The following is a 24,781-nucleotide window of genomic DNA, read 5'->3' on the forward strand; positions in this document are numbered from 1 at the left end:
GCGAGCGCCACCCGCCGGGCTCCTGGCGCGCACGCGCGGCCCCGCCCCTTCCCCCCCCCGTCCGCGGGCGGCTCTCGCGAGAGCGCCGTGATTTCTCTCCTACGTGCCGTGCCGTGCTGCTCATGGCGGCGCTGGAGCGGGGGCGCTGAGCTGTTGGGGTGAGTGCGGGCCGGGCGCCGCCGCCACCCCCGCCCGCCCCGGCGGGCTCCGGGCGCCGCGGGACCTGCGCCCGCGGATCTCCGCCCGTACCGGGGCAGCGCGTCCAGAGCCCCGCCGGGGTTGCGCGCGGGGTGGGGGGGGGGGGGGTGGTTGGGGGGTGCGGCCTACTAGGCCGGCGGTGCGGGGATGGAGCGGCGGCCGCGGGGCGCGGGGTGCGCGCTGCGCTCCGCGGGGCTCCGGGAGCGGCGGCGCCGAGGCCGCGCTGGGACCGGCCGTGCCGGGAGCCGCCGGGGCTCGCGGGCCGCGCCGGGAGGGGGCGGCGCCGCGGGGGCTCCGGGCCCCGGCGGGCGGCGGGGCCGTGCGGGCGGAGGGGCGGCGGCGGCTCCCGGCGTGCCGCGCGCGGCCCCGCCCGGCGCAGCGCGGCCGCGGCCCTTTGTGTGCGGGGAGAGGCCGCCATCGCCCCCCTTTGTGTGCGGGGCGAGCGCTCCCCCCGGCCCGGCCTGCCCGAACGGCCCTGGCGCTGTCACCGGCCGGAGCCGCCCGCCCCCGCGCACGGCGGCCCCGCTGGCGGCGGCCCCGGCGCCGCCCCTCGGCGCGGCCGCCCCTCGCTCCGCCGCCTCCATCTTGGTGCAGCGCAGCGAGCGCGGCCGCGGCGGGGACCGGGCCTGGGCGGCTCCGTCGGTCCGGGGCCGGTTCTCTGCTGTACGCACCGATACCCAGCGCGGGGCTCGTGTCCGCACCGCAGAACCCTTAAAAAATCCCGATATTTCTTTTAACGACTTTTTTGGGTTTTTTCTCCATACATTCTTCACAGATGTCCTTGGCAGTTTTTAATTCTTTTCCCCCCCATGTATGTATTTTTTCATGACATAGAAAGGACTTCACTGCTGTGGTGGTGGCTCGTCTCAAAGCTGTCACGTACTGGGGTGCCCAGAGCTCCGTGCTGCTTTCCAACATCCATCTGAAAAGAGATGGAGGAGTCTGATCTCCGCAGATCTGTGTACACACTGAGAAGATGAAGTGTTATCTTTATCACATTTTATCTCAGGCTGTTTCTGGAAGCACGTGCTCTGATGCACAGAATGCATGTCCTTGCAGTTGCCTCTTTTTGTGAAGAAAATGGGAAGCAGAACAATGCTGTCATGGGGCAGGTTCCATGTGGGGCTCTCTAGGTGATTTCTGGCGTGTGACCCGCTGTCATTTAGCAGGATCTGCACGGGAGAGGCCTCAGGAGCAGGGCCCAGCCCTGTCTTTACATTAAATCTTTGAGCTGTAAATACACAAATGCAGAAGGCACTGAGACTTGGGGGCTGGGCAGCTGCTCAGGGTGTTTACCATTTGGAGGAGTATTTATAGTAGCTGAATTAAAAAGTAAGGAATTTGAGGCAGATGAGCACAGTGAGATTTCTTTTTGCTTGAGTTATGATTGCTTGATGAGCTTTTTTTTTGAAAGAACTTAAGTGTAGTAAACCCATCTTGTTATCAAATCAGACTGGGTTTTAATGCAAAGGCTTCTTCCTTTACTCCATGACTGATAAAATTAGCTTTAGTCTTATCAAATCACATGAGGTGTTTTGATTATTAAATGAAAAAGTGATATATTTTATGGCCAAAAAATGATAAATGCAATATGATAAGAGTTACATCTCTAGGAGAGCTCTAATAATATTGGTCTAATTAAGTGAGATAAAATAAAATATGTGAGAAGATTCCAAGTGTGTCTGAGCAGTTCCTGGGATGCAGAGTGCTCCTTTGAGAGCTGAAATGCTGCCCCAAAATAACATGTCCTGGAAGATTGTGGTAACAGTTGCCCCAGTGTAATGCTGAGGTGAGGGAAAAGCAGTGATACTGTTATCTTTGCAACAGCTTTGCGTCCTCTAATTTATAATATTTTATAATCTAATCTTTCAGTGCAAACCTTTCACACCAGATTTGAACAGCCCTCACCCAATTTATTTAATCTGTTTTATGTGTGTGACAGGAAAACTCACTGGAAATTCTGGAAGGAGGTGCTTCAGCTGGGGAAAATCACTGAGATACAAACTTCTGTAAAATTGGAGATGAGTTTGCACATTTGGGGTTCTTTCAATAGCTGCCTTCACTCAGCATTTTCACTGGGGTGAGGGTGAGACTTTGAAGTGTCTTTGCATTCAGGTTTCAGTCGCTTAAAATGACTCTTTGAAATCACCAGAGGGAGTTCAAAGCTCTGTGTAAGTTGTGAAATTCACTTTCCTGCCACACTGGAGAAATGGGCTCTGTCCATATTTTTCTCTTTTGGTGTGGGACTTGTGGAATAATTTGGGGAAGAGTTGTGCTCTGGTTTTCATGGCTGTAGGTGACTGCAGGACTGCCAGTGTATCTCTGAGGTTGGAGCTATTTTGCTTCTCACTTGCTTTTGTCCACAAAAATATCCTCCCTTTTTTTCCCTTATCCATTGAGTAAACAACAAACTCCAAACTTGATTTCTTCTCAAGGAAGGTTTCTGTTTTTGTAAAGTTATGTTTTGTGTAGTTTGGTGAAACTGCTTTTCTCATGCAAAGACAAAGTAGCACTGGAAAACTTTAGGATGGAATTAATTGCTGATTAGTAACTGGTGCAGAAAGGCTTCTCCTGGTGTTAGCTACACAAATATCATCACATGGAATCAACATTTTACAAAAACTGTTTCAGAAGTCCAGAGAATGGCTCTGTGTTACTGTACATGCAGTGCCTGTACACATAATTGAGAAGTTTGTTAATTTTTATACAATTCTAAATGTGCTTCAGGTATCACTAGTCCTTAACTTTGGATCAGAAGTAATCAGGAAATTTTAATTCCAATGTGTATATGCATCCTATTGCTCCTCTTGAGGATCTGTGTGAGCACTTATATAAATGATGCTATAATTTAACAAGCACTTTAATATAAAGTTATTGATAGGAGCACTAAGGTTTGCTGATGGAGCAAATCCTAATGATCAAAATGAAGTTGACATTTAATGGTACACACTGGGACCTTCCCTGAGATGCCTAAGTGTGTTTGAAAAGTTCAGAGTGGGAAATGCCATCTCACTGGCTTGGAGTCAACCAATCTTTTGGAAAACAACTGGAAGTGAGAATGCCAAATATATCTGTAAAACAACTTTTATTAATATGGATTAAACCTCCTGTAGGGCAAATGTTCCTATTATTAAGACCTAGAACTGATGTGCAAAGGGGTTTGGAAGTAGATGATCTTTAAGGTCCCAAACCAGTCCATTCTGTGATTTGATGAGAATTTCCTTCACAGTCATACTCAGTGTGTGTGTCTTTCTCCTTTCTCCAGTATGAAGTGGAACAGAACAGAATTTACCACCTGAAACTGCTGCTTCAAGTTCAGATCAGGAAAAAGAATCTAAGTATACCACATTGTAACAACTCAAGACCAAAGAAGAGGCAACTTACACTGAAGAAGATACAAGGCTTGATCTGAAACAAGAAGTTTGTGCCTACTCAACAGCTTCAAAAGAGCACGTCCCGACGCTGCTATAGTAGTCTTTGTTTTCTCCAGTGCTGTAGTGAAACTGCCCAGGGCAGCAGCACTTGTATTCTCTAGAGCTTGATAGATCACCTTCTTTTGCTATCTTTTTCTTTCTCTTTTTGTCTCTCTTCCTTTTGTTCTGTTTTTTAAAAGAATAGCAGTCTTCATCCTTAGAAACTTGTGCTGAAACAGAAGAATCGGCAAATACTACTGAAAGTGCAATATTTGAATATCACTGCGAGGTTGGTGCCCATGGTGGGGAAAGAGTTGTATCTGTGGTTTTGAGCTTGGTTCTTACCAGTTTTTAACAGAAGGGGGTGGCATTGGTGAGGGGTTTTTTTAATAGTTCTTGATAATAAATTAATTGAATAGTGAGGCCCTGGCACAGGGTGCCCAGAGCAGCTGTGGCTGCCCCATCCTGGGAAGTGCCCAAGGCCAGGCTGGACAGGGCTTCGGGCAGCCTGGAAGGGTGGAAGGTCCCTGCCCATGCCAGGGGGTGGAACAGGATGATATTGAAGGCCCCTTCCACCCATTCATTGGTTCCATGACTCTTTGCTGTTATGTTCATTTATTGTGGTGAATTCATAGTAGCTGCATGTGGTTCTATTATCGGTACTTATAACCCTTGAGAGAAACTGGTGTTTCTCTCTTCTAGTATCAGTAGGCTTGTGGTTCCATCCCATTTCTCAAATAACTTCTCTGTAGTATCTTAATCTTACAGCACAGGTGGTTTTTTTCTTTCTCTAAGTATTTCTTTTGATGGGGTTAATAGTTCATATTCCTGTTACAAGATGTAGGAATTTGACAATTATTTGGAAAAGCTGCTAATACTTCATAGTGTTTTTGTACAAGAAGTTTCAGTGCCACCTGAGGAATCTTTGTTTGAACTGAAGTTGTCAGGCTTTAGAGGATTGAGGAGTTCTTTGTGCTGTGCTCCTTTAAACTCAGACAGTTCAAATGATGTCATGCAGGGGTAGCCTGAGCAGGAGGTGAAGCACTGTGGCTTTCTAACCCTAGCAGAGGCTGTTCTGAGCTAAGTTTTAATCCAGATTTTTGCCATTTTCTCTCTCTGATGTAACTTTAGCTCATGTTTGAGGCAGGGTGTCTGCTTGCTGCTTCCCTTGTATCAGAGGTGAGGTGGCCATTTGGTGACTCACAGGAGCCTTTGGCTCATTCCAGCTTCCAGAATGGGTTAATGCTCTGGCCTGTAATTCTCCTGGCAGAAGGTATAATAACATATCATTTTCTCTTCTTCCAGCCACCCTACTTGCAGGACCAGTTTATTTTTGAAAAGAATTTCAAACTCTAGGATAGCCTGAAACACTTGAGCTGTTTTGTTCCCACAAGGACATTTTCTGCTGTGGAGTGTCCTGGGGTTGCCTTCCTCAAAAGATGAGGATTATTATCATGGCATGATGCTGACAGGAACTAGTCAGTAAATCTTAACAGCTTTATCAAGTGTTTTTTGTTAAATACTCAGAGAAAATGTCCTTTAAACATAATCCAGTGCATAAAAAAGATATGATGCTGTGGCTTTTATCATTTGAGCAGCTTAGGCTGGACAGGAGGGGAAGGAAATCTTTGCTGAGGTAACAGTGACCCCAGAAAGGTGGAACCTCTGTCCTTGGAGGTCCCCAGGACTCAGCTGGACAAAGCCATGGCTGCCTTTGTTGGCAAGAGGCCTTTGAGGAGGGATGGGCTGGAGCTCTCCGTGTCTCTTAATTTTCTGATTCATTATTTTCTGCATGGCACTATTTCATAACCTAAACATGTTCAGGGTATTGATTTATGCCACTTATTGCAGGTTGGACAGGTAAGAATAAGAGTTCAGCATTGATTGGAATGATGGGATTGTTACTGGTTTTTAAGGGAAAGAAAAGTGAGATGCAGAGCAAGGAAATAAGCAGTGTGTGTTACAGAAGTGATACCACAGCAGATTTAACATTTCAGTGAATTCTTAGAGAGCCTTGGGTGGTAACAGTGTGGTGTGGAAGTTCTGTGGGATGGGGACCATTACACACTGTCCTGGGATCCTTTTGCCCCCTCAGATCACTCCCCCACCTTCTCTCATTTGTGTTTTTCTTCATTTACATCTGCCCCATGTGGGTCTGAAGCAGAAGAGGGGAGAAGACCTCTTCCTCTTGGAGGTCAAAATACTGACAGTCTTTACTTTGTGTGCTTGTTTCCAATTTATTTTTTTAATGTCAGTCTCCAAGCCCAAAGATTTCTGCCCAAGAACTTCACAGCAGGTGTTTTTTGGTGCTCTTTAATCACCTTTAAACTGATTTCCAAACAGCAGAATAAGAATGCTGTGCCTTCTAATACATTGAATAACTCACTGGCTGTGTTAGAGTGAGAAACATGACCCTTTTACAAGTTGCTGAAGTGTCTTTTATCTCCACTAAACACATTGCTGAGTAATTTTTAAGCTCTCTGCTTGTTGCAGCAAGAAAGCAGAGAACTGATATAATCTCATTCTGTTTCCAAATTAAAACCTCTGGAAACTAACAAACAATCCTGTATATTTTAAGATGTTTGGAGGGAAGAGGGGTGCTTCAGTTGTCTATTTTGAATTGCAGTGTTCAGTGAGGTACAATACATTTCATCTGATTTAATTGCTAGCCTGTAAGTCCAAGTGCTCTGCTTTAAAAAGGAGATTTGTACATCAAACCAATGAAATGGTAAAGGGATTGGGAATGTTTCAAGGGTGAATCTGTGACTTGAAAAGAAAAAATGCCCCATAAAATAAAATGTTGTAATAGATGGCAGTTAATTTAGGAGTTACACCTTTAGTGCTATTTTCAAATTTTCTGTGTCTCTCTAGCACTTGAGCTTCTATGCCACAGGAATGTTAAATTCTGCTTATTAATTCCATAACTGCAAAACTGTTTAATTACTTAATAGCATTTTTTAGTATGAAAGGCTGAACACATGAACTAGGGAAAAACTATGCAGGGATTTGAACCTAATTGCGTTGATTCAGAACTGTTGCATTTTCCTAATCACCTGTTTAATTTGGAAGAGCAGATACTTCAGATGTTTTCAGGCTCTGGTGTGAAACAGTGAATGTGGGAGTACTTTGAAGTACAATACTTGAAAAATGCCACAAGTCTGTTTTGTTCTAAGCAAGCTTTGTTTTGGTGTTACAGTTCTGGCTTGTGTTATAAATATGTTGCCTGTGTAGATTTTAAGGATTACTGTGTTAAAAAAGCTCAACTCTTTTGGTGGTTTTAAAACACATTTTGGGAACGTTCTTAAAACACATTTTAGGAAGGTGTCAGTAGCTACACAAGCTCTTACTGTGTTGTGGGGATGTTTTTGAAAGGCAGGTGTTTGCGAAGGAAGGCAGGAAAATGTAAACCTCCTCCTTCTGAATTGCTATAAATTTGAAATTAAGGGGCTCTCAGGCAAAAAATATGGGAGTAGGAAATAACAGTTATTTAATAAGGAAGAAAATAAAAAGATAAAATAAACAATGCAGTAAACAAAACCAACACTGCCAGAGTCAGAACCCAGCCTGACACCCTGTGGGTCAGGCTGTTGGCAGCAGTCCCATTGGAATTGTGGCTCAGCCCTCCTGCAGTGTCAGGGCTGGTTCTGCTGGAGCAGGGATCCTGGAGAAAGGTGCAGTCTCTGCCTCTGAAGATCCAGGGGAAGAAGAGGCAGCTGCTGTTCCTCTGGGCAATCCAGTGCAGAAGCTGTGCTGGTGTTCCAGAATCTCCAGATTTTATCCGGGTAGGAATGTGTGAAATCTCCAGATTATATCTGGGTAGGAATGCTTGGCTCCTCCCTCTGGGCTCACATCTCCCAATGGGATGCTGTAGTTGTTAGCAGTCATACAGTGACATTCAATAGCCTATTATCAGCAGATAATAATATTAAAATAATAACTATCTGCTGATATTATAATAATTATTATCCCTCCTGGAGGGAGGAGTGGTTGTGTGAGAGATAAGGAAAACTGCCCACTGAACAGAAGACAACTGCCATACAGATGGCAAATAAAATGGGACAGGATGGAAGGAGGGAATCTGATGCTCAGTATTGTTTGCTTTGTGTGGCCCAGATGAGCTTTGATCCAAACCTGCTCCACAACAATGGACACAACGGGTACCCCAATGGTACTTCGGCAGCGCTGCGCGAGACCGGGGTCATCGAGAAGCTGCTGACCTCGTACGGCTTCATCCAGTGCTCGGAGCGGCAGGCCCGGCTCTTCTTCCACTGCTCCCAGTACAACGGCAACCTGCAGGAGCTCAAAGTAGGAGGTACCTGAGCTTGGGCACAAAAAACCCCTCTGCTGCTTCTGGGCTCTCGTGGTTTTGGTTTAATTGCAGTTTTTTGCTAATTTTGAGATTTCCTCGTTAATGCGCTGGTGAGTGTGGTGAATGTCAGTGTTCGTTAATTATTAAGGTATTTATTTCTTGCTGAGAGATAGGTAAAGTAGGTTTAAAAATTTAAAAGGGTATAAAGAAAATTGTATTAAAAGAAAAAAAGTAGTAAGAATCAAAACAAACTCTTCATAGCACTTCTCCCCCCACAATCTTTTCTTTTTCTCTGATAAAGTAAAGAAACCACCTGTGAGTAATTCACTGCTCCTAGTGGGAGCCCTTCCCAGCACTCTGTGCTGCTTGTGGAGAAGGAAAGGTGCAGTGTTAGGTCAAACTGGTCCAGCTGAGATGGAGGCAGGCACTCAGACTGTGGCAGAATTCACTCTTGTGCTCCCTGTTTCTTTGGTTAGTTAGTTTGAGGATGGCCAGGTGGTTTTTGGTTTGTTAATTTCAGTTTTTGCTAATTTTGAGATTTCCTCATTAATGCGCTGGTGAATGTGGTGAGCTTGTGTTGATTAATTAGTAAGCTATTTATTTCTTGCTGTTAGATAAGATTAGGAGAAAGGTAAAGTAGATTTTAAATTTTAAAAGAATATAAAGATTTTACTAAAAGTAACTAAAAGAAAAAAAAGTCATAAGAATCAAAACAAATTCTTCAGAGCACTTTTCCTCCCCCACAACCTGTTCTTTTTCACTGATAATGTAAAGAAAACACCTGTGAAAGATTCACTGCTCCTGGTGGGAGCCCTTCCCAGCACTTTGTGCAGCTTTGTGGTACAAACGTGTGCAGTGTTGGGTCAAACTTGTCTAGCTGAGATGGAGGCAGGCACTCAGACTGTGGGAGAATTTACCTCTTGTGCTCCCTATTTGTTTGGTTAGTTTGAGGATGGTGTTTTTCAGCATGAGGAGGCTGCAACTTCTTGCTGATAATCACCATGAGAGTGAAGTTTCTGAGCTGTTTTGTGGCCTTTGTTGTGTTGTCTGAACTTCAGTGTGGAGTCTGCTGTACAGGGAGCAAGGCACGGGGAGGGAATTGCTGTGGAATTACACTGGAATTCTTCATTGGCAACAGGAGATAATAAGCAGAATAACCAGAAAATTTTTGCAAATCATATGTAGCAAAAGGACCTGAGTTCTACATGATTGTGTTTGGCTACAGCAGTGAATTAAACTCAGCCATTTAGTGAATTTTGTAAAAACCCCAATCCCAGCCAGAACTCTCAGCATTGCCATGTTTGCTTGTGTTGCAGACGATGTTGAGTTTGAAGTGTCTTCTGACCGCCGAACTGGAAAACCCATTGCTATTAAATTGGTGAAGATAAAGCCAGAAATATTACCTGAAGAACGAATAAACGGACAAGTTAGTGCCTGTTTTCTATACCTACACCATTTCCATTCTTTTCTCCAGTACAGAAAACTGGGTTAATTGAGACTGGGTATTAACTACCATAATTACACTGAAATATATTTCAGTGTGTTCTGTTAAAAATTCAGAGGTTCAGTTGAGCTCTTACTTGACTCCAAACATTCTTAGAGCCAAGAGGGGTTCTGTGAGATTTAAAGTTGCAATGTGGCATTCCCTGCTGAGTGTGTAGTAGAGATTCATTTTATGTACAACAATGCCACTCCTGAAATGACTAGCAATGGATTTTTTTTTTTTTTTTTTTTTGACTGGTAGGTTGTGTGTGCTGTTCCTCACAATTTAGAGAGTAAATCTCCAGCTGCCCCGGGTCAAAGTCCAACAGGGAGTGTTTGCTACGAACGTAATGGGGTAAAGCTTGCGTGTTTTACTTGAACTCTTCACTGGTCCATCACTGTGGTCTATGACAAAAAAAAAAAGCCAAAAAACAGCAATTTAATGTAGATAATTGACACTGCACTGAACTGTGCAGTTTTTGGCCAAAAAAAAAAAGCATGCTTTGGTAATTACTACAAAAAAATTTGTTTTTTAGACAGTTTGCTTGCTTGTATCTGTGGAGAACTTCCTAGAGCCAAATAATTGTTCTCTTTTAAACTTGGTGAAGTTCATGTGTCCTTATCGTGAACTTCTAACCTGTAGAAATTGGCTTTTAAAATGGTCATGTACAAAACCTTTCAACTTAAGCTGCTTGTTACATACTCACCAAAACAGCACGACAGAAAAAGAATGTTTTGCATGCCATGTTTATTATTGTTGTTTTTCTCACTAAATTAAGCAGATATTGTTATTACAATTGTGTTCATCTTTCTTTGAAACAACTATCCTGCAAATAGAGTAACTTTAGTTAATGTTAATTTACAGGAAGTATTTTACCTGACTTACACCCCAGAGGATGTTGAAGGAAATGTACAGCTGGAAACAGGAGATAAAATAAACTTTATAATTGATACAAATAAACAGTAAGTTGGTATTGCTTTTCTGGCTTCATATTTTGTTTTAATAGTCAGACATAATTTATACCTATTCCAAGAACTATGATATGAAATACAATCTTAGTTATTGTTTCAGTTTTGAGTTAACAGATTATTCTTTTTTTATTTTTCTCTAGTACTGGTGCTGTAAGTGCTCGTAACATTATGCTATTAAAAAAGAAACAAGCCCGCTGTCAAGGAGTAGTCTGTGCCATGAAAGTAAGTGATTTTAAATTTCATTTGACAATTAAATGCTATTTTGAAGAGTGCTGTTCAAAGTAATATTTAAGTTGTTTAGAGCTATTAACAGCTTGGGCTGCAGGTGTAAATTGTGTGAAATGGTTTAAAAAGCTCATCTTTGATACTGATACTCCTCTTAACAAAGCAAGTTCCATTTATTTCTGTTTATATATTGCATGTGGCAGTCAGCTGTGTACACCTGGAAGTGCTGTGCTGGGATTCAGAGATTGTTTTGTGTTTACCAGAACCTGTCAAGTGATTTATTGGTATGTTCAATAATGGTTAATTAAACACTTTTTTTTTTTTCTGTTGACAGGAAGCCTTTGGATTTATTGAGAGAGGTGATGTCGTGAAGGAGATATTCTTTCATTATAGTGAATTTAAAGGTGACCTAGAAACCTTACAGCCTGGTGATGATGTGGAGTTTACAATCAAAGACAGAAATGTAAGACGAAATCCAGTAAAACGGAAGCAAAGGTCCTGGGGGATAACTGCACAGCTCTCTGCTTTCCCAGCTCTAAAAAAGGGGGGAGGAGGTTCATTGGGAAATGTCTGTTATTTTCTCTCTTTTCTTTGGGTGTTTGACTGATTTTGTGCTCTTAGGGTAAAGAAGTTGCAACAGATGTTAGACTGCTGCCTCAAGGAACTGTCATTTTTGAAGATATCAGCATTGAACATTTTGAAGGAACTGTAACCAAAGTAATTCCAAAAGTACCCAGCAAAAACCAGGTGAATTTCAACACTTAAATGTGTGTAATGCTGGTTTGATTGTATTGAATTCCAGTCAATAACTGGAAACATTTGTTCCCATTTCCCAGTACCTCTTTGCTGCATCATGTCAGAATTAAGATTTACTCTTTTTCTTAATTTCAAATTCAAAGAGTTAGGGTAGTAGTACATGATGGAGTATGTGTTTAATGTTTCAAATTTATTGTTCCAAATACTTGCTATAATTTTTTGTGGAGTTAGACATATCCTTAAAGGAAGACTAGGGAAAAAGGGAAAAATATTTGCTGGGATAAGCCAGATCTATGGATTCTTGTGAGCATTAACAGTTAATGAGGCTTTTGGGCTGTAATGTTTGACTTGGAGGAGTGTTCATGAGCACTAAAACTGAGGTTTTAGGTGAGTATGGGAAGCTTTGGGGTATTTTGAAGACTTAATAAGAAAGTGCCTGCATTTTAGAAGTGTTATGGTTCTAAACTTCATTCTTGAAATAGAAAAAATTCCTTCAGCAGGACATGGCTGGGGATTAAAAAATTTCCAGCCAACCAAGAGCTCCAAAAGCCACCTTGCATTGGGCAAGTTCCAGATGAGGAGTGGTGGAAATAGAGCAGAGCTGAGTCCAGCAGGTCAACTCAGCTTTCCCTTGGGTTTTCTGTCTCCAGAGCAAATAGAGAAATAGAAGAAAATTCCTTCAAGTAGGACATGGCTGGGGCTTAAAAAATCTTTAATCCAACCAAGATCTCCAAAAGCCATTTTGCACTGGGCAAGTTCCAGATGAGGAGTGGTGGAGATGGAGCAGAGCTGAGTCCAGCAGGTGAACTCAGGTTTACGTTGGGTTTTCTGTCCCCAGAGCAAGTAGAGAAACAGAGAAAATTCCTTCAGCAGGACATGGCTGGGGCTTTAAAAACCTTCAGCTCCAAAAGCCACTTGGAATTGGGCAAGTTCCAGATGAGGAGTGGTGGAAACGGAGCAGAGCTGAGTCCAGCAGGACTTGGCAGGACCGTCTGTGCTGAGCCCTGCAGGTGAACTCAGCTTTCCCTTGGGTTTCCTGTCCCCAGAGCAAATAGAGAAAATTCCTTCAGCAGGACGTGGTGGGGGCTTAAAAAACTTTCAAGCCAACCAACAGCTCCAAAAGCCACCTTGGATTGGGCAAGTTCCAGAAGAGGAGTGGTGGAGGTGGAGCAGAGCAGGACTTGGCAGGACCCCTGTGCTGAGCCCTGCAGGTGAACTCAGCTTTCCCTTGGCTTTCTGTCCCCAGAGTGATCCATTACCCGGCCGCATCAAAGTGGACTTTGTGATTCCTAAGGAGCTTCCCTTTGGGGACAAGGACACAAAATCCAAGGTGACCTTGCTGGAGAGCGACCACGTGCGGTTCAACATTTCCACGGACAGGCGCGACAAACTGGAGCGAGCCACCAACATTGAGGTTCTCCCCAACACTTTCCAGTTTACTAATGAAACCAGAGAAATGGCAAGTATCTAAATATTTCTAATTCTTGAAGGGAAGTGAAAGTGAAATGAGTTTGGAGCTGTCTTCTACAATAAATATAAAAGTCACTTGTGTCTTCCATTGCCTGCTCTGAAATCCAGGTCTGGGACCTGCAGTGCAAGCAAAGCAGAAAATTCAGAATGAATGCTCTGCATCTTTGCCTTAAAAGAATAAAGTCTTAACTACTTTTTAACATTTAAGTGAAATTATATTACGGAATTAGCGCTTAGCTGGCCCTCTTGGATAGGATAGCTGGCTGGCTGTAGCAGACAGAAGTGATGTAGTCTTGAACTGACAGTTTAAAATTCACATACTTGAGTCTAAAGAGGGAAATAGTCATCTTCCTTTGGAAAACTGGAGACCCTGGGACTACCCTGGTTCAGATAGGGGAAAGTGTAAAGAATTGGAGGAGGGCCTCTGAGCTTTTGTTTTCAAGTTTTTTGGCCAATCTCTGAGGGTCAAGCAGAAGGATGGTAAAGAGCAGAATTCTCTCAGTACAAGAAACTCTTTCTGGATTACAGGGACTAAGATGGATGTGCTAATGAGCATTACAGAATATCTTTCATTCCTGTAACTTGGAATGTTGGTTCTGTTCCAGCTAGACTGTAACTTTGCTTCCCTTTGCAATTTGGAGTTCAGTTAGTGTTGTCACATCAGTGTGCTGTGAATTATTGTCCCTTGACTTTAAAAAAACCCTGAGTTTTGACTTCATTCTTCGAGATTTTGGGTTTTTATCCTACAGACTTCTTGTATTTCTGCTCTGGCTACATACACTTGCCTGCCTGAGCTGAGCTGTCATGGGGTTATAGTGTTGGCAGCTTCTAGGAAGGTTGGGTGGTTTGCTGGAGTTTGTGAAAGCTGCTTAAGAGAAGAATTTTCCTAAAGGTGAAAGGTACACTGTGATTCAGATCCTCTGAGTTTGTCCTAAGCCTTGCTAAACTCTGTATTGACTGGGTTTTAGGCAATGTGTTAATGAATTCTGCCTTCATTCTGGCAGTATCTGGAATTCAAACCCAGACCAGGGTTTGGGTTTTTGTCAGTATATTCTGTTTATCACTCAGCATTCCATTCCTAGTGGTTATCAGGAAGGTCACTAAACTCCTGTGTCACATGGGAGTGTGTTCCCAAAACACACCCACGGGTATGGGAGTCTTGTTTAACAGCTTCTTTATAATTCCTTCATTTGTGACTGGAAATCTGATGGTTTTTCTCTTAAACTTTCTTCTGAACATTTTATTTCCTGTTTTTATAGATGGTTGTACTTTTAGTGTGTGTTTGTGTGTTTAATATTCTCCTAGAGAATATTAAATGTTACAGTGTTTGCAGAGCTGCCCCATTGTGTGCCCTGTACTGGCAGGTTCTTAAACCTCAGTCCTTGAGTTAATATTCTCCATTGCACTCTTTATCTGGAGTTGACTTCAGGAATGAGGTGGGAAGAACTTCCAGCTTGACTAGGGCTGTGAGCAGCAGGGTTTGCAAGGAAGGACATGGCTTAAACCAGATGTTTTTCCAGGATTCAGGCCTTTCTGCCCACTCCTGACCCATGGAGCAACTGGACAGGTGTCACATAGCAAGGATTAAACTGTAATTGTTGGTTTGGCTGTTGCAGGGTGTGATTGCAGCAATGAGGGATGGCTTTGGCTTCATTAAATGTGTGGACAGGGATGCTCGGATGTTCTTCCACTTCAGTGAGATCATGGATGGAAATCAGCTCCATATTTCTGATGAAGTAGAGTTCACCGTCGTTCCTGTAAGTGGGATTTCAACTCCTATAAAATCTCAGCATTTAAGGAAATTCTGCACAGTGTGTCTGTAATCTGATGGATTTCTTTTCCAGGATATGCTGTCTGCCCAAAGGAACCATGCCATAAGGATCAAAAAGCTCCCCAAGGGCACGGTTTCCTTCCACACCCAGTCAGAGCATCGCTTTGTGGGCACTATAGACAAAGAAGCCACTCCAGCCAAAGCCACTAGCCCAAATAAAGGCAAAGAGAAGGTAATGCTGCTCTTCTGCTTTCCTGCCATTGCAGACTGAGGCTGATCCCTTAAAATCTCTAGTTCAGCTGGGTTTGGAGCACTGTTCATTCTGTATAGTGAACTACAGCTGATGAGAGCAGTCAGTGAAAACTAACTGCTCTGAACAAGATAATAAAAATATTGTTAATAATCATTAATGATCATATTGTTGTTGAGGATCATTTCCAGGAAATTGATGGGGAGTTTCTTTCTACCTCTCACTACACAAGATTCTAGATAGAATTATTTAAGTTTCATGGGAAGCATCCCTTACTGTTTTGTTCTGCTTTTTTAAACAATGCCAGAATACTTAAAAGTGCCAACAAATGCTTGCTGGAACTGGTGGCAATACTTCATTGCCTTTTAAAATACTGTCTGGCATCATTAAAATCTCCTTACCCAGAGTTTGGTTGTGGTTTTGAGCAGTTATTGTAAAACCACTGAAACTCCAGTGAGCAGTGCTTGAACTGTGTTTAGGAAACTGAATTGATTGCTGAATTCTGACCTCTTGTTTTCAGGAAGCTGAAGATGGAATAATTGTGTATGATGACTGTGGAGTAAAACTGACCATTCCTTACCAGGCCAAGGATGTGGAAGGATCTACTAATCCCCAGATAGGAGATAAGGTAAGAGAATTAAGTGTACTATTGGGAAATGCTCTTGTGGGCATTGTGGAGTGTGAGCTTTTCTTTGCCTTTACTTGGAACAAATGGAGGACAAAACATCTGTGTGGTATCACCTGGAATGTTGTGTTTAAATGAGTAAAAAATACCCTCCAACCTAGTGATACACAGGTGGAAATAGTGTCTTACTGTGTAAATGGTGCTTTCTAAACAAAGATTTTTTATCACTAAGTGGACACTGCTTATCAAGAGGAAATTAATTAGCATAGAGACTAAGATGGGTATTGAAGAGGGAGAATATTCCCTCATGAGCATATTAGCCTGAGGGACAATGGAAAGGGAAAAAGTTTGGAGATTAAGAAGAGCAAAACCCTCAGGAGCCATTCTAGTTACTGGTTATTGTCTGTAAAAACTGAAACAAGGAGTGAAGTGAGGCACATCCCACTGTGGGCCACTGGTGAGCAGTGTAGGGAGAGGAGCTGATCCCCATGGCCAGAAAGGTTCTCATGGTTAAGGGGTGAAAGCTGACTAGGAAATAACTTTCCTGCAGAGACCAGGTGCTGCTGCAGAGCTGCACAGCTTCAAAATTAATTTGGAGGTTTTTTTTGGTGGTCATGATTTTCTTCGCATTTTTCTGCCTGGTATTGAATGTGTTTGGTTTTCATTGCGTTTTTCTGCCTGGTATTGAATGTGTTTGGTTTTCATTGCATTTTTCTGTCTGGTACTGAGTGTGTTTGGTTTTCTTTGCCTCTTTCTGTGTGGTATTGATGGCCCTGTCCCCCCCAGGTTGAGTTCTGTGTGTGTGAGGTGAAGAGGACCGGGCTGCAGACGGCTGTTTCTGTCAGGATGCTGGGACGCAACTACAGCTCCAAGAGGCTCCTGGGCTATGTGGCAGCCCTGAAAGATAACTTTGGGTTTATTGAAACAGCCAATCATGATAAGGAGATCTTCTTCCACTACAGGTGAATGACAGTTTTATTATTTGGTTATGTGTCTGTTTGGGGGGAGTGGGATGGTGTGGAGTTTTGAACCCATTTGCACTTTACACACACATAATATATTTATATATATGCTTAAATATCTACAGTTTTATTTATCATCTCTGCTGGACTGGTTCAAGCTTTCCTGTTAGTCAGCAGTCCTGGTGTTCTGTGCCTCTAATTCCCAGCCAAGAAATCCAGTTGTGTTATGTATTTAAATGCTCCGTTTTCCTGAATGGAAGTTCTTTGTGAACCGATGAGGGATTTAAATAATTTCTGATAACTGATGTGGATGTTGGGTGAGCAACACTGTTGTCATGTAAATAAAGGAAAACTGTTTCTCATTCTGTTCCTGTAGTGAATATTGTGGTGATATCGATAGCCTGGAACTTGGAGACACTGTGGAATACAGCTTGTCAAAAGGCAAAGGAAACAAAGTTAGTGCAGAGAAAGTAAACAAAACACATGCAGGTAAGGCTGTACCTGGAGTTTTCTATCTGCGGGGCTCTTGGCACATGCAGGGGGGTTAAAGTTTGTTAATGATCCATTTACACTTGGAGCTGAGAGCAAGAAGATGCTCAGTGTGGGGTGGTCTTTGGTTCCCTGAAAGCTGCTGCCTGTGTTTGCAGAGAACACACAAGCACAGACCAACAGTTCTGTGCACTGTAGCAATTCTGTGGACCTTTAGTGTCCTCAGTCCCCCTCACTTGTGGGTTATAAGGGGAGGCTGAATGGCAGAACTGGCCAGATCAGTACCTGCACTCATTGTGCTGTTCCTCACAGGGGAAAAGATTGCAGGAGCAGGGCAAATGGGAGAGGGTATTGAGGACTTGGGAGTGGGGGGAAATTCAGTCTTGAAGATTATTGGATGACTAAAGTGAGTAGGGAATGTGGAAGAGAAAGGAGGGAAGCACTTTGATTTTACTTTTCAAGCTTCCTGATCTTAAGTTTCTTGAGAAAAATTTTTCTACTTCCATGTATGGTATATCAGTGTGATTTTGATTCATTATCATGTAGTGCAAAGTATTGACTCAGGTCAATCTGAATCACTTATATAAATCAGTTTTAAAATAAACTATGATTAAAACATCCCATTCCTCTATTCTCTGTCTTTTTTCAGTGAATGGTATCACTGAAGAAGCTGATCCAACTGTTTACTCTGGTAAAGTAATTCGTCCCTTGAGGAGTGTAGATCCCACACAGACAGAGTACCAGGGCATGATTGAAGTCATGGAGGATGGTAAGATTGGTTCCTTTTAATTAAGGGTTCTTTCCACAAGTGCAAGGTCTTTTTACAGTGCATTCACAAGTTAAATGCACTGTAAAAAGAGCTGTTGAGGATTTTATTCACACTACAAACTCTCTCCACACAGCTTAGCTGATTTGTAGTATTTGAAATCTGACATCAGTGGCAAAGTCCTCTCAGTTCTGTCTCATACTTTTCCCCCCCAGGTGAAATGAAAGGAGAGGTCTATCCCTTTGGAATTGTTGGCATGGCAAACAAAGGTGACTGTCTGCAGAAGGGGGAGACAGTAAAGTTCCAGCTGTGTGTGCTGGGTCAGAACGCGCAGACCATGGCTGTGAACATCACCCCCTTCCGCAGGGCCACCGTGGAGTGCGTCAAGGACCAGGTGAGTGACCCTGGCACCAGGGCCTGGGCATGGAAATCACTGCTCCAGCTGGCACAGAGCAGCTCAGAACCACTTCAGTGCTGGAACTGAGGCAGCTGTGCCCAAACATTGCTCAGGACTCCAGGGATCTGGTGGTGTAACCCACCCTGGTGTGACTTGAGTAAAGGTGGGCTCAGAGCCTGGTTGGGTGCTGAAACATCAGAACTGCTGGGCAGCAGATAATTCTGAAGATTTGGCTTTGAGATGTCTTAGAAATTGCTCTAACTGGTTTCTGCTGCACAGAGTGTGTAAAAAGTGTTCAGAAAAACAAACAAAAGATGCACGTACTTTGCTTCTGGAAGAAGCTTCTTCACAGCACTGAGCAGTCAGTGATTAGAGCACATCTGAAATGCAAAGGCTGATCTTTGCCCTCGTTGCATCTTGGAATGATTAAAAAGTTAAATGCTGCAAATGCTGTCTGTTTTTACAGATACCATGCAGCACTAATCTCCAGTCATTTATGGAGAGGCTGGATGAGTATTCCTGGCTTGTACATGAGTAGAATGGAAAACAGAAGTAAATGGCTTCTTATCCCAGTGACAGGCCTAAAACTGAGTGTTTGCTGCTGTGTAACTTCAGGGTGGAGTCTCAGAGCTTGGGGCACTGCTCCTCTCTGTTTAATACAGAGGACTGCCAGGTTAAATACTGCCAGCCCTTGGGGGCAGTTTTCAGAACTTGTTCTATAGACTTCAGGATTTAAATGTGTCTTTACAGTGCCAGGAAGGATTTCCAGAAGTGTTGTTTCTAGACAGAATATTCTTATCACTGCAGAAATTGCATTTCCAGTTCTAGTAGGCACCACAGTTTTGAAGTTTTATTTAGAAGTAGTTAAACTACAGTGATGAGTAAGTTACTGCCTTTGTCTGGAGCAGAGCAAATTAGTAATGTTGTGATGTGTTGCTTTTCAGTTTGGTTTCATTAACTATGAAGTTGGTGACAGCAAAAAGCTCTTCTTCCATGTCAAAGAAGTCCAGGATGGTGTGGAGCTCCAGGCTGGGGATGAAGTGGAGTTCTCCGTAATCCTGAACCAGCGCACAGGAAAATGCAGTGCCTGTAACGTGTGGCGTGTCTGGTGAGGCTCTGGGATGGAAGGGAGTGACCCTGGACAGTGTCTGCATCCCAGCAGGGCCCTGCAGCCTGGGTCTGCCTGAGGGAGTGACCCTGGACAGTGTCTGCATCCCAGCAGGGCCCTGCAGCCTGGGTCTGCCTGAGCTGGATGTTCCTGCAGCAGGAGCTCTGGGTTCCAGCTGCCTCCAGGACACCTGAGAGCTCCCAGCTCTTCCAGTGCTGGCAGCAGCAGCACTCCCAGCTCTTCCTAATTACAGATGGCTCGTTCCCTTTTTAACCTATTCTTAAACTCCCCCTGTAGCAGGAATTTGGATACAGGCTTGCAAGTGGAAGTTAATGATAAGGAAAGTGATGGCTCTCCTGTGTGGATGCTGGCCACTGGCCAGCACACTCCACAGTGCTGCCATCTCTTTCTTGAAGAGCAGCTTTAATTTTTAAATAGAAAATTCATGTTTTAGAGACTCTTCTTTTTGGCATGGCATTTTTTACAAGTGATGGGGTTTTTTTGTATATACACTTGAAGAAGACTGCATAATTTGTATTTTGTTTAAGCTTGAGATAGCAGTTCAGTAATAACAGAAAGCTAATGTTTTTGTCTCAAAATTCTGTGTTCCCATTATCTTCAGAGATGTTAATGCTCTGCCATGATATGCTGGCAACTTGCAAGCCTTTATTATTGCAGTTGAATCACAGAATGGGTTGAGTTGGAAGGGAACCTAAAAAACCATCTCAGTTCCACCCCTGCTGTGGATGCCTACCACTATCCCAGGTTGCTCTTAAGGCACATCCAGCCTGGCCTTGGAGATTTCCAGGGATGGGGCAGCCACAGCTTCTCTGGGCAATGGAAACTTAGGAAACATTGGTTAGATGTGCACGAGAGTAAATACAAGACCTGTGCTCCCTAAAGAACACCCTCTGGAGATCACTGAGCTCCTCTAGTGCAGAGTGCAGTGTGGACAGCAAGGTTTGGGGCAGGACCAGCCCATCAGCCAGGTCTGCTGTCACCCAGCATCAATCCTGCACAATAAATAACTGTGCCCAAGGCCTGTGAAGCCTGGGGTGCCCTGGCCAGCCCGGGGTGCCCTGGCCAGCCCGGGGTGACCTGCCCTGTGTGTGCTCTCTTGCAGCGAAGGCGCCAAGGCCGTGGCTGCTCCGCGCCCCGATAGACTCGTGAACCGCCTAAAGAGCATCAACCTGGACGATGCCAACGCCCCGCGGCTCACGGTGCTGCGCCAGCCCCGGGGCCCCGACAACTCAAAGGTACCCACACAGCCAGGGCAGGGGCTGCAGGGCCTGCCTGCCCCGGGAAACACACAGTGCTGCCTCTGTCAGGGGTCTGAGCTGGGGCTGCTGCTGTTCTGCAGAGAGCGGTGCTGTGTGAGGGTGGATTGTGTCCGTGCTGAGTGCTGTGCCCTGTATCAGTGCTGTGAGCCATGTCCTGTGTCACTGCTGTGTGCTGTGCCCTGTGTGTGCCCTGTGTGTGCCCTGTGTCAGTGCTGTGTGTGCTCTGTGTCTGTCACAGACACATTTTATGGAAAATCATTTTCTTAGGATTTTTTTCTCCTAAAAAGCTGAGAGGCCTCAGGAGCAAAATGTAAACAATGATTATCTGCTGCTGTGGAATGCAACAGGTGCATCTGTGATTGGTCTCATGCAGTTGTTTCTAATTAATGGCCAGTCACAGTCAGCTGGCTTGGACTCTGTCTGAGACACAAGCTTTTGTTATTCCTTCTTTCTTTTTCTATTCTTAGGATTTCATCAGAAGGCTAGCTTTCTTCTATTCTTTTAGTATAGCTTTAATATAATATATATAATAAAATAATAAATCAAGCCTTCTGAAACATGGAGTCAGATCCTTGTCTCTTCCCTCATCCTAAGACCCTGCGAACACCATCACACTGTGCCCTTTGTCAGTGCTGTGCTCTGTGCTTTAGAGTAGTACACAGGAGAGAAGCAACCCACTGCTGCCTGTTTTGGAACCTTTTTGTCATGGTTTGTCTTGGCTCTCGTAGTTTGTTCTTTGTTTATAAACATCAGAGTAGCAACTGAAGTCTGTTTACCTATGAAGCCCATTTACCTAGACATGGCTTTCACACAACGTACTGGCGCTTCTTGATAAGCAGGAGAGAAGTGTTTGGAATCTCTGTTGTGTTTGGACTGCAAAGAAACACCCCAGAGAACCTGTTTTGCTGCTGTCTCTGTTTCTGAAGACAAACATGACTAATTAGAAGGGAGCTGCTTGGGTGGAACAGACCAGGCTCTGCCTCAAAGCCCAGTGGCAGTGCCAGGTTCACGGTTGGAGTTGATGATTTTTAAAGCCCTTTGCCTATAGGAATGTGTTTCCTGTTGATGGAGTGACATAACTATCCTTTGTCTTGTTAAAAAGGAAAAAAGCCCAGAAGTTTCTTTCTTGAATTAGCAAAAAAGACACCTCATAGGACCTGGGGGACTTCACCTCAAACTTAAGGATAGCCAATTGGATAGAAACCAAAAAGTCTTTCCTAAGCAATTTGCTAGCAAAAGAGGAGAACAAAGAAACTTTTCGCTTTTGTGACGTGTTTTACCAGGAGCAAGAACTTCTTGCACCTGGCTTGGTTTTTCTTGGTAAAGAGTTTTGTTATTTTGCCTTTTATTAAAACTTTTTTGTTTCCAGCACTACCACAGAAGCCATCCTGCTGATTTTATGCCTTCTAAGGTAGCTGAGCTATCCTGGGTGTGATACAGATCTCCAAGAGCTTATCAGACCTGGCATGAGGAGACCTTTTATCATTTTCTGTGGTGGTGTGTTCACAGGGGTCCCAGGATGAAGGAAAAGATGAGAATCTTGACTCCATGTTTCAGAAGGCTGATTTATTATTTTATTATATAATATTAGAAGAAAATTATGTACTAAAACTATACTAAAAGAATAGAAGAAAGGATTTCATTAGGAGGCTTGAAAGGAATAGAAAGGAATGATAATAAAATCTTGTGACTGCTCATAGCCTGTCATTGGTGGCTCATAGCTTATAGGTGGCTGTCATTGGTCATCAAGTAAAACCAATTTCACGTACTGGGTAAACAATTCTCCAAATCACATTCCAAAGCAGCAAAACATGGAGAAGCTGAATCTTCTCGATTTTTTATAAAATATATCTGTGACAATTTTCCAGCCTAAATGACTTCATGATTGTGTGATGCTAAAAGTGTGTTTTGTTTTGCTTGCAGGGATTTGGTGCAGAGAGAAAGATCCGCCAGGCTGGTGTTATAGACTGATCCCAAGCCCACGGCGGCGTTGGGCCGCGCGGTGGGGCTGCCGAAGGGTACTGAATATCTCCCTGTTCACCCCTTCCTCCAAATTCTCAGAAGCTATTCCACCAGTTTTAACACCTTCTCATGTTATGTTTAAAATTAAATTTACGAAACCATTTTAAATTTCTGCACAGTTGCATTCTGGAGAACTTTAAGGTGGCGCCTTATAGTATCACATTTTAGAAGCTTGTTTTGAATGGTGCATTTAACGCAACTGGTAACTGCAATCTCCATTGCCTCTGTGAGTAAACATAGACAGCTCTGCTCGGGCAGACCTTGTGGAATTCTGCACTACAGTTATTATGCTTTATCCTTGTTTTTGGCCAAGGTTTATTATGCCTTAGTGCTCAGTTGCATTATCTTCCTTCCCAAGTGGAAGGGAAGACTCACTTCAGCTCACTCTGCTCAAATTTTGAGGAACGTGTGAGGGTGGAATAAGTTCTGTTTCTATCAGATCTCCACAAACATTCAGATACCTTGAGTTGATGGCCAAATGTTACAGTGTTTTCCTAGTTCATTTAACTTGACTCCTTTAGCCAGTCCTTAGAGCTCAGTGCAAGTCTCTCCCAGGGTCGGTGGATTTTGTAGTGTTCTGGAACAGACAGTGCAGAATTTCATAAGGCTGAGGTGTGCCATCAGTGTGGTAATTTAAATATATTTAAAACAATGCACAAATCTGCTGCTGCTTAGAACACTGCAGCTTCTAAACCCAGTTTCTTTTACTGATTTAAATTTAAAAAGAAAGAAGTTGTGCCTGAAGTGGATACATTTTTTTTGTTCTTTTTGCAGCCGGCACCCAGTGTACTGTAAGAGAATAAATACTTAGGCTTTCCATAGCTGTATTGAGACTTTCATCAAGGTGACTAGTTGATGTCTGTGTGCTTTTTTTTTTTTTTTGTTTTGTTTTTTTGTTTTGTTTTGGTTTATTTTATTTTGGTTTGGTTTTGTTTTTTTTTTTTCCTTCCCTGCCCCCCTCCCTCCATTTCCCCAGTCACACTTTATCAAGCAAGAAAACTGAATGATTGGTCTAAGTATTACTTTAACCAAAAAGATCAGGAGTTACTTTTTGGAATAGAGGGCAGTACTGTGGTTTGGTTTGGGTTTGTTTTGGTTTTTTTTTTTTTTGTTTTGTTTTGTTTTGTTTTTTATTATTTTGGTTAATTTTTTTGTTTGGTTTTTTTTTTTTTTTCTTTTTTTTTTTTTTCATGTTACCTCTATTCTCAATTTAGGGTTTTCTTCTCTGGGAGATGCATTATCTTTGTAAAACAAAACATTGCTTTCTCCAATTTTTTTTCTGTTAATGGCAAAGAATGGAAATAGAATAAAGTTTTACTGATTTTGAAAAAAGCCTTGTGCTCAGCCTCTTCTTTCCTCAGCAGGGGCTGTGTTAGACCTGTGTTGTCCCCATCACAGGCTCCATCCTGGTGCCTCCAATTGTCACACCACCCTGATGGAATTCTGTGGTTTATTTCCACTCTGAAAGGCCCCATCATCTACCCTACACTATTTATGCATTTTAACAACAGCGACATTCATTGGTTACAAATTACATCACTTCTAATTAGTGCCCACCCCATTTATGAGCTCTGCCCTCCCTGTGCTCATCCGTGCCCGGCTCAGTTCTGTTCCCTGGCGGGGGCTGCTGGCAGCAGGGTCAGAGCTGTGATCCCCCAGCTGCAGTTCCCTTCCCAGGCTCTGAGCCAGACCCTTCCTTTGGATTGGGGTCACTTAAAACAAAAAACAATCCAAGTGCAGGATGCTCCCTCTGCAGCCCCTTACCCAGAACCGCTCAGCTCCAGCTGCTCATCAACAGCTTCTTAAAAGCACAAATCTGGACTTTATTCCCTTTTCAAATTCCGAGAGTTCGCTGCCATTCCCAGTTTAAAAACCACAGGGGCTGGGTTCGCTGCTGTTCCCCTTTCAAAGCCCCGGGATACGGGCCCGGTGCCGTTCCCCTTTCAAAGCCCCGGGATACGGGCCCGGTGCCGTTCCCCTTTCAAAGCCCCGGGATACGGGCCCGGTGCCGTTCCCCTTTCAAAGCCCCGGGATACGGGCCCGGTGCCGTTCCCCGTTCGGGGCCGTGGGCCCGGTGCTGTTCCCCCTTGAAAGCTCCGCGCTGCGAGGCCGGTGCCATTTAAAGCCCCGTGCTTCGGGATCGGTGCCGGTTCGGAGCCGCGGTGCCGGTGCCGCCGTGTCCCGTGTTTCTCCCATGTCCCGCCGTGTCCCTCCTGTGTCCCGCCGTGTCCCTCCTGTGTCCCTCCCATGTCCCGCCGTGCCCCGTGTTTCTCCCGTCTCCGTCCC

The 24,781-nt window shown here is 43.9% G+C and overlaps 1 protein-coding gene across 1 annotated transcript; it reads left to right on the plus strand.

Annotated features, from left to right (window-relative positions):
* Positions 1–50: 50 nt before the first annotated feature.
* On the plus strand, positions 51–23,827 carry CSDE1 (cold shock domain containing E1). The gene is made up of 20 exons (XM_063178151.1): positions 51–158; positions 3,464–3,900; positions 7,725–7,923; positions 9,237–9,346; positions 9,665–9,757; positions 10,268–10,365; positions 10,515–10,596; positions 10,934–11,062; positions 11,221–11,346; positions 12,602–12,814; positions 14,442–14,582; positions 14,670–14,828; positions 15,367–15,474; positions 16,258–16,433; positions 16,810–16,922; positions 17,572–17,691; positions 17,904–18,082; positions 19,030–19,193; positions 20,317–20,449; positions 22,397–23,827. The coding sequence occupies exons 3-20, from the start codon at positions 7,725–7,727 to the stop codon at positions 22,442–22,444; spliced, it is 2,391 nt and encodes a 796-aa protein (XP_063034221.1). The 5' UTR covers positions 51–158; positions 3,464–3,900; the 3' UTR covers positions 22,445–23,827.
* Positions 23,828–24,781: the final 954 nt, after the last annotated feature.

This window comes from Melospiza melodia, chromosome 28 (genome assembly GCF_035770615.1).
Source record: "Melospiza melodia melodia isolate bMelMel2 chromosome 28, bMelMel2.pri, whole genome shotgun sequence".
NCBI classification, from domain to species: domain Eukaryota; kingdom Metazoa; phylum Chordata; class Aves; order Passeriformes; family Passerellidae; genus Melospiza; species Melospiza melodia.

Coding starts and splice junctions, on each gene's coding strand:
- CSDE1 (XM_063178151.1), top strand. CDS start 7,725: ATGAGCTTTGATCCAAACCTGCTCCACAACAATGGACACAACGGGTAC. Junction 9,758..10,267: donor TTTGCTACGAACGTAATGGG/GTAAAGCTTGCG, acceptor GTTAATTTACAG/GAAGTATTTTACCTGACTTA. Junction 18,083..19,029: donor TGGAGTGCGTCAAGGACCAG/GTGAGTGACCCT, acceptor GTTGCTTTTCAG/TTTGGTTTCATTAACTATGA.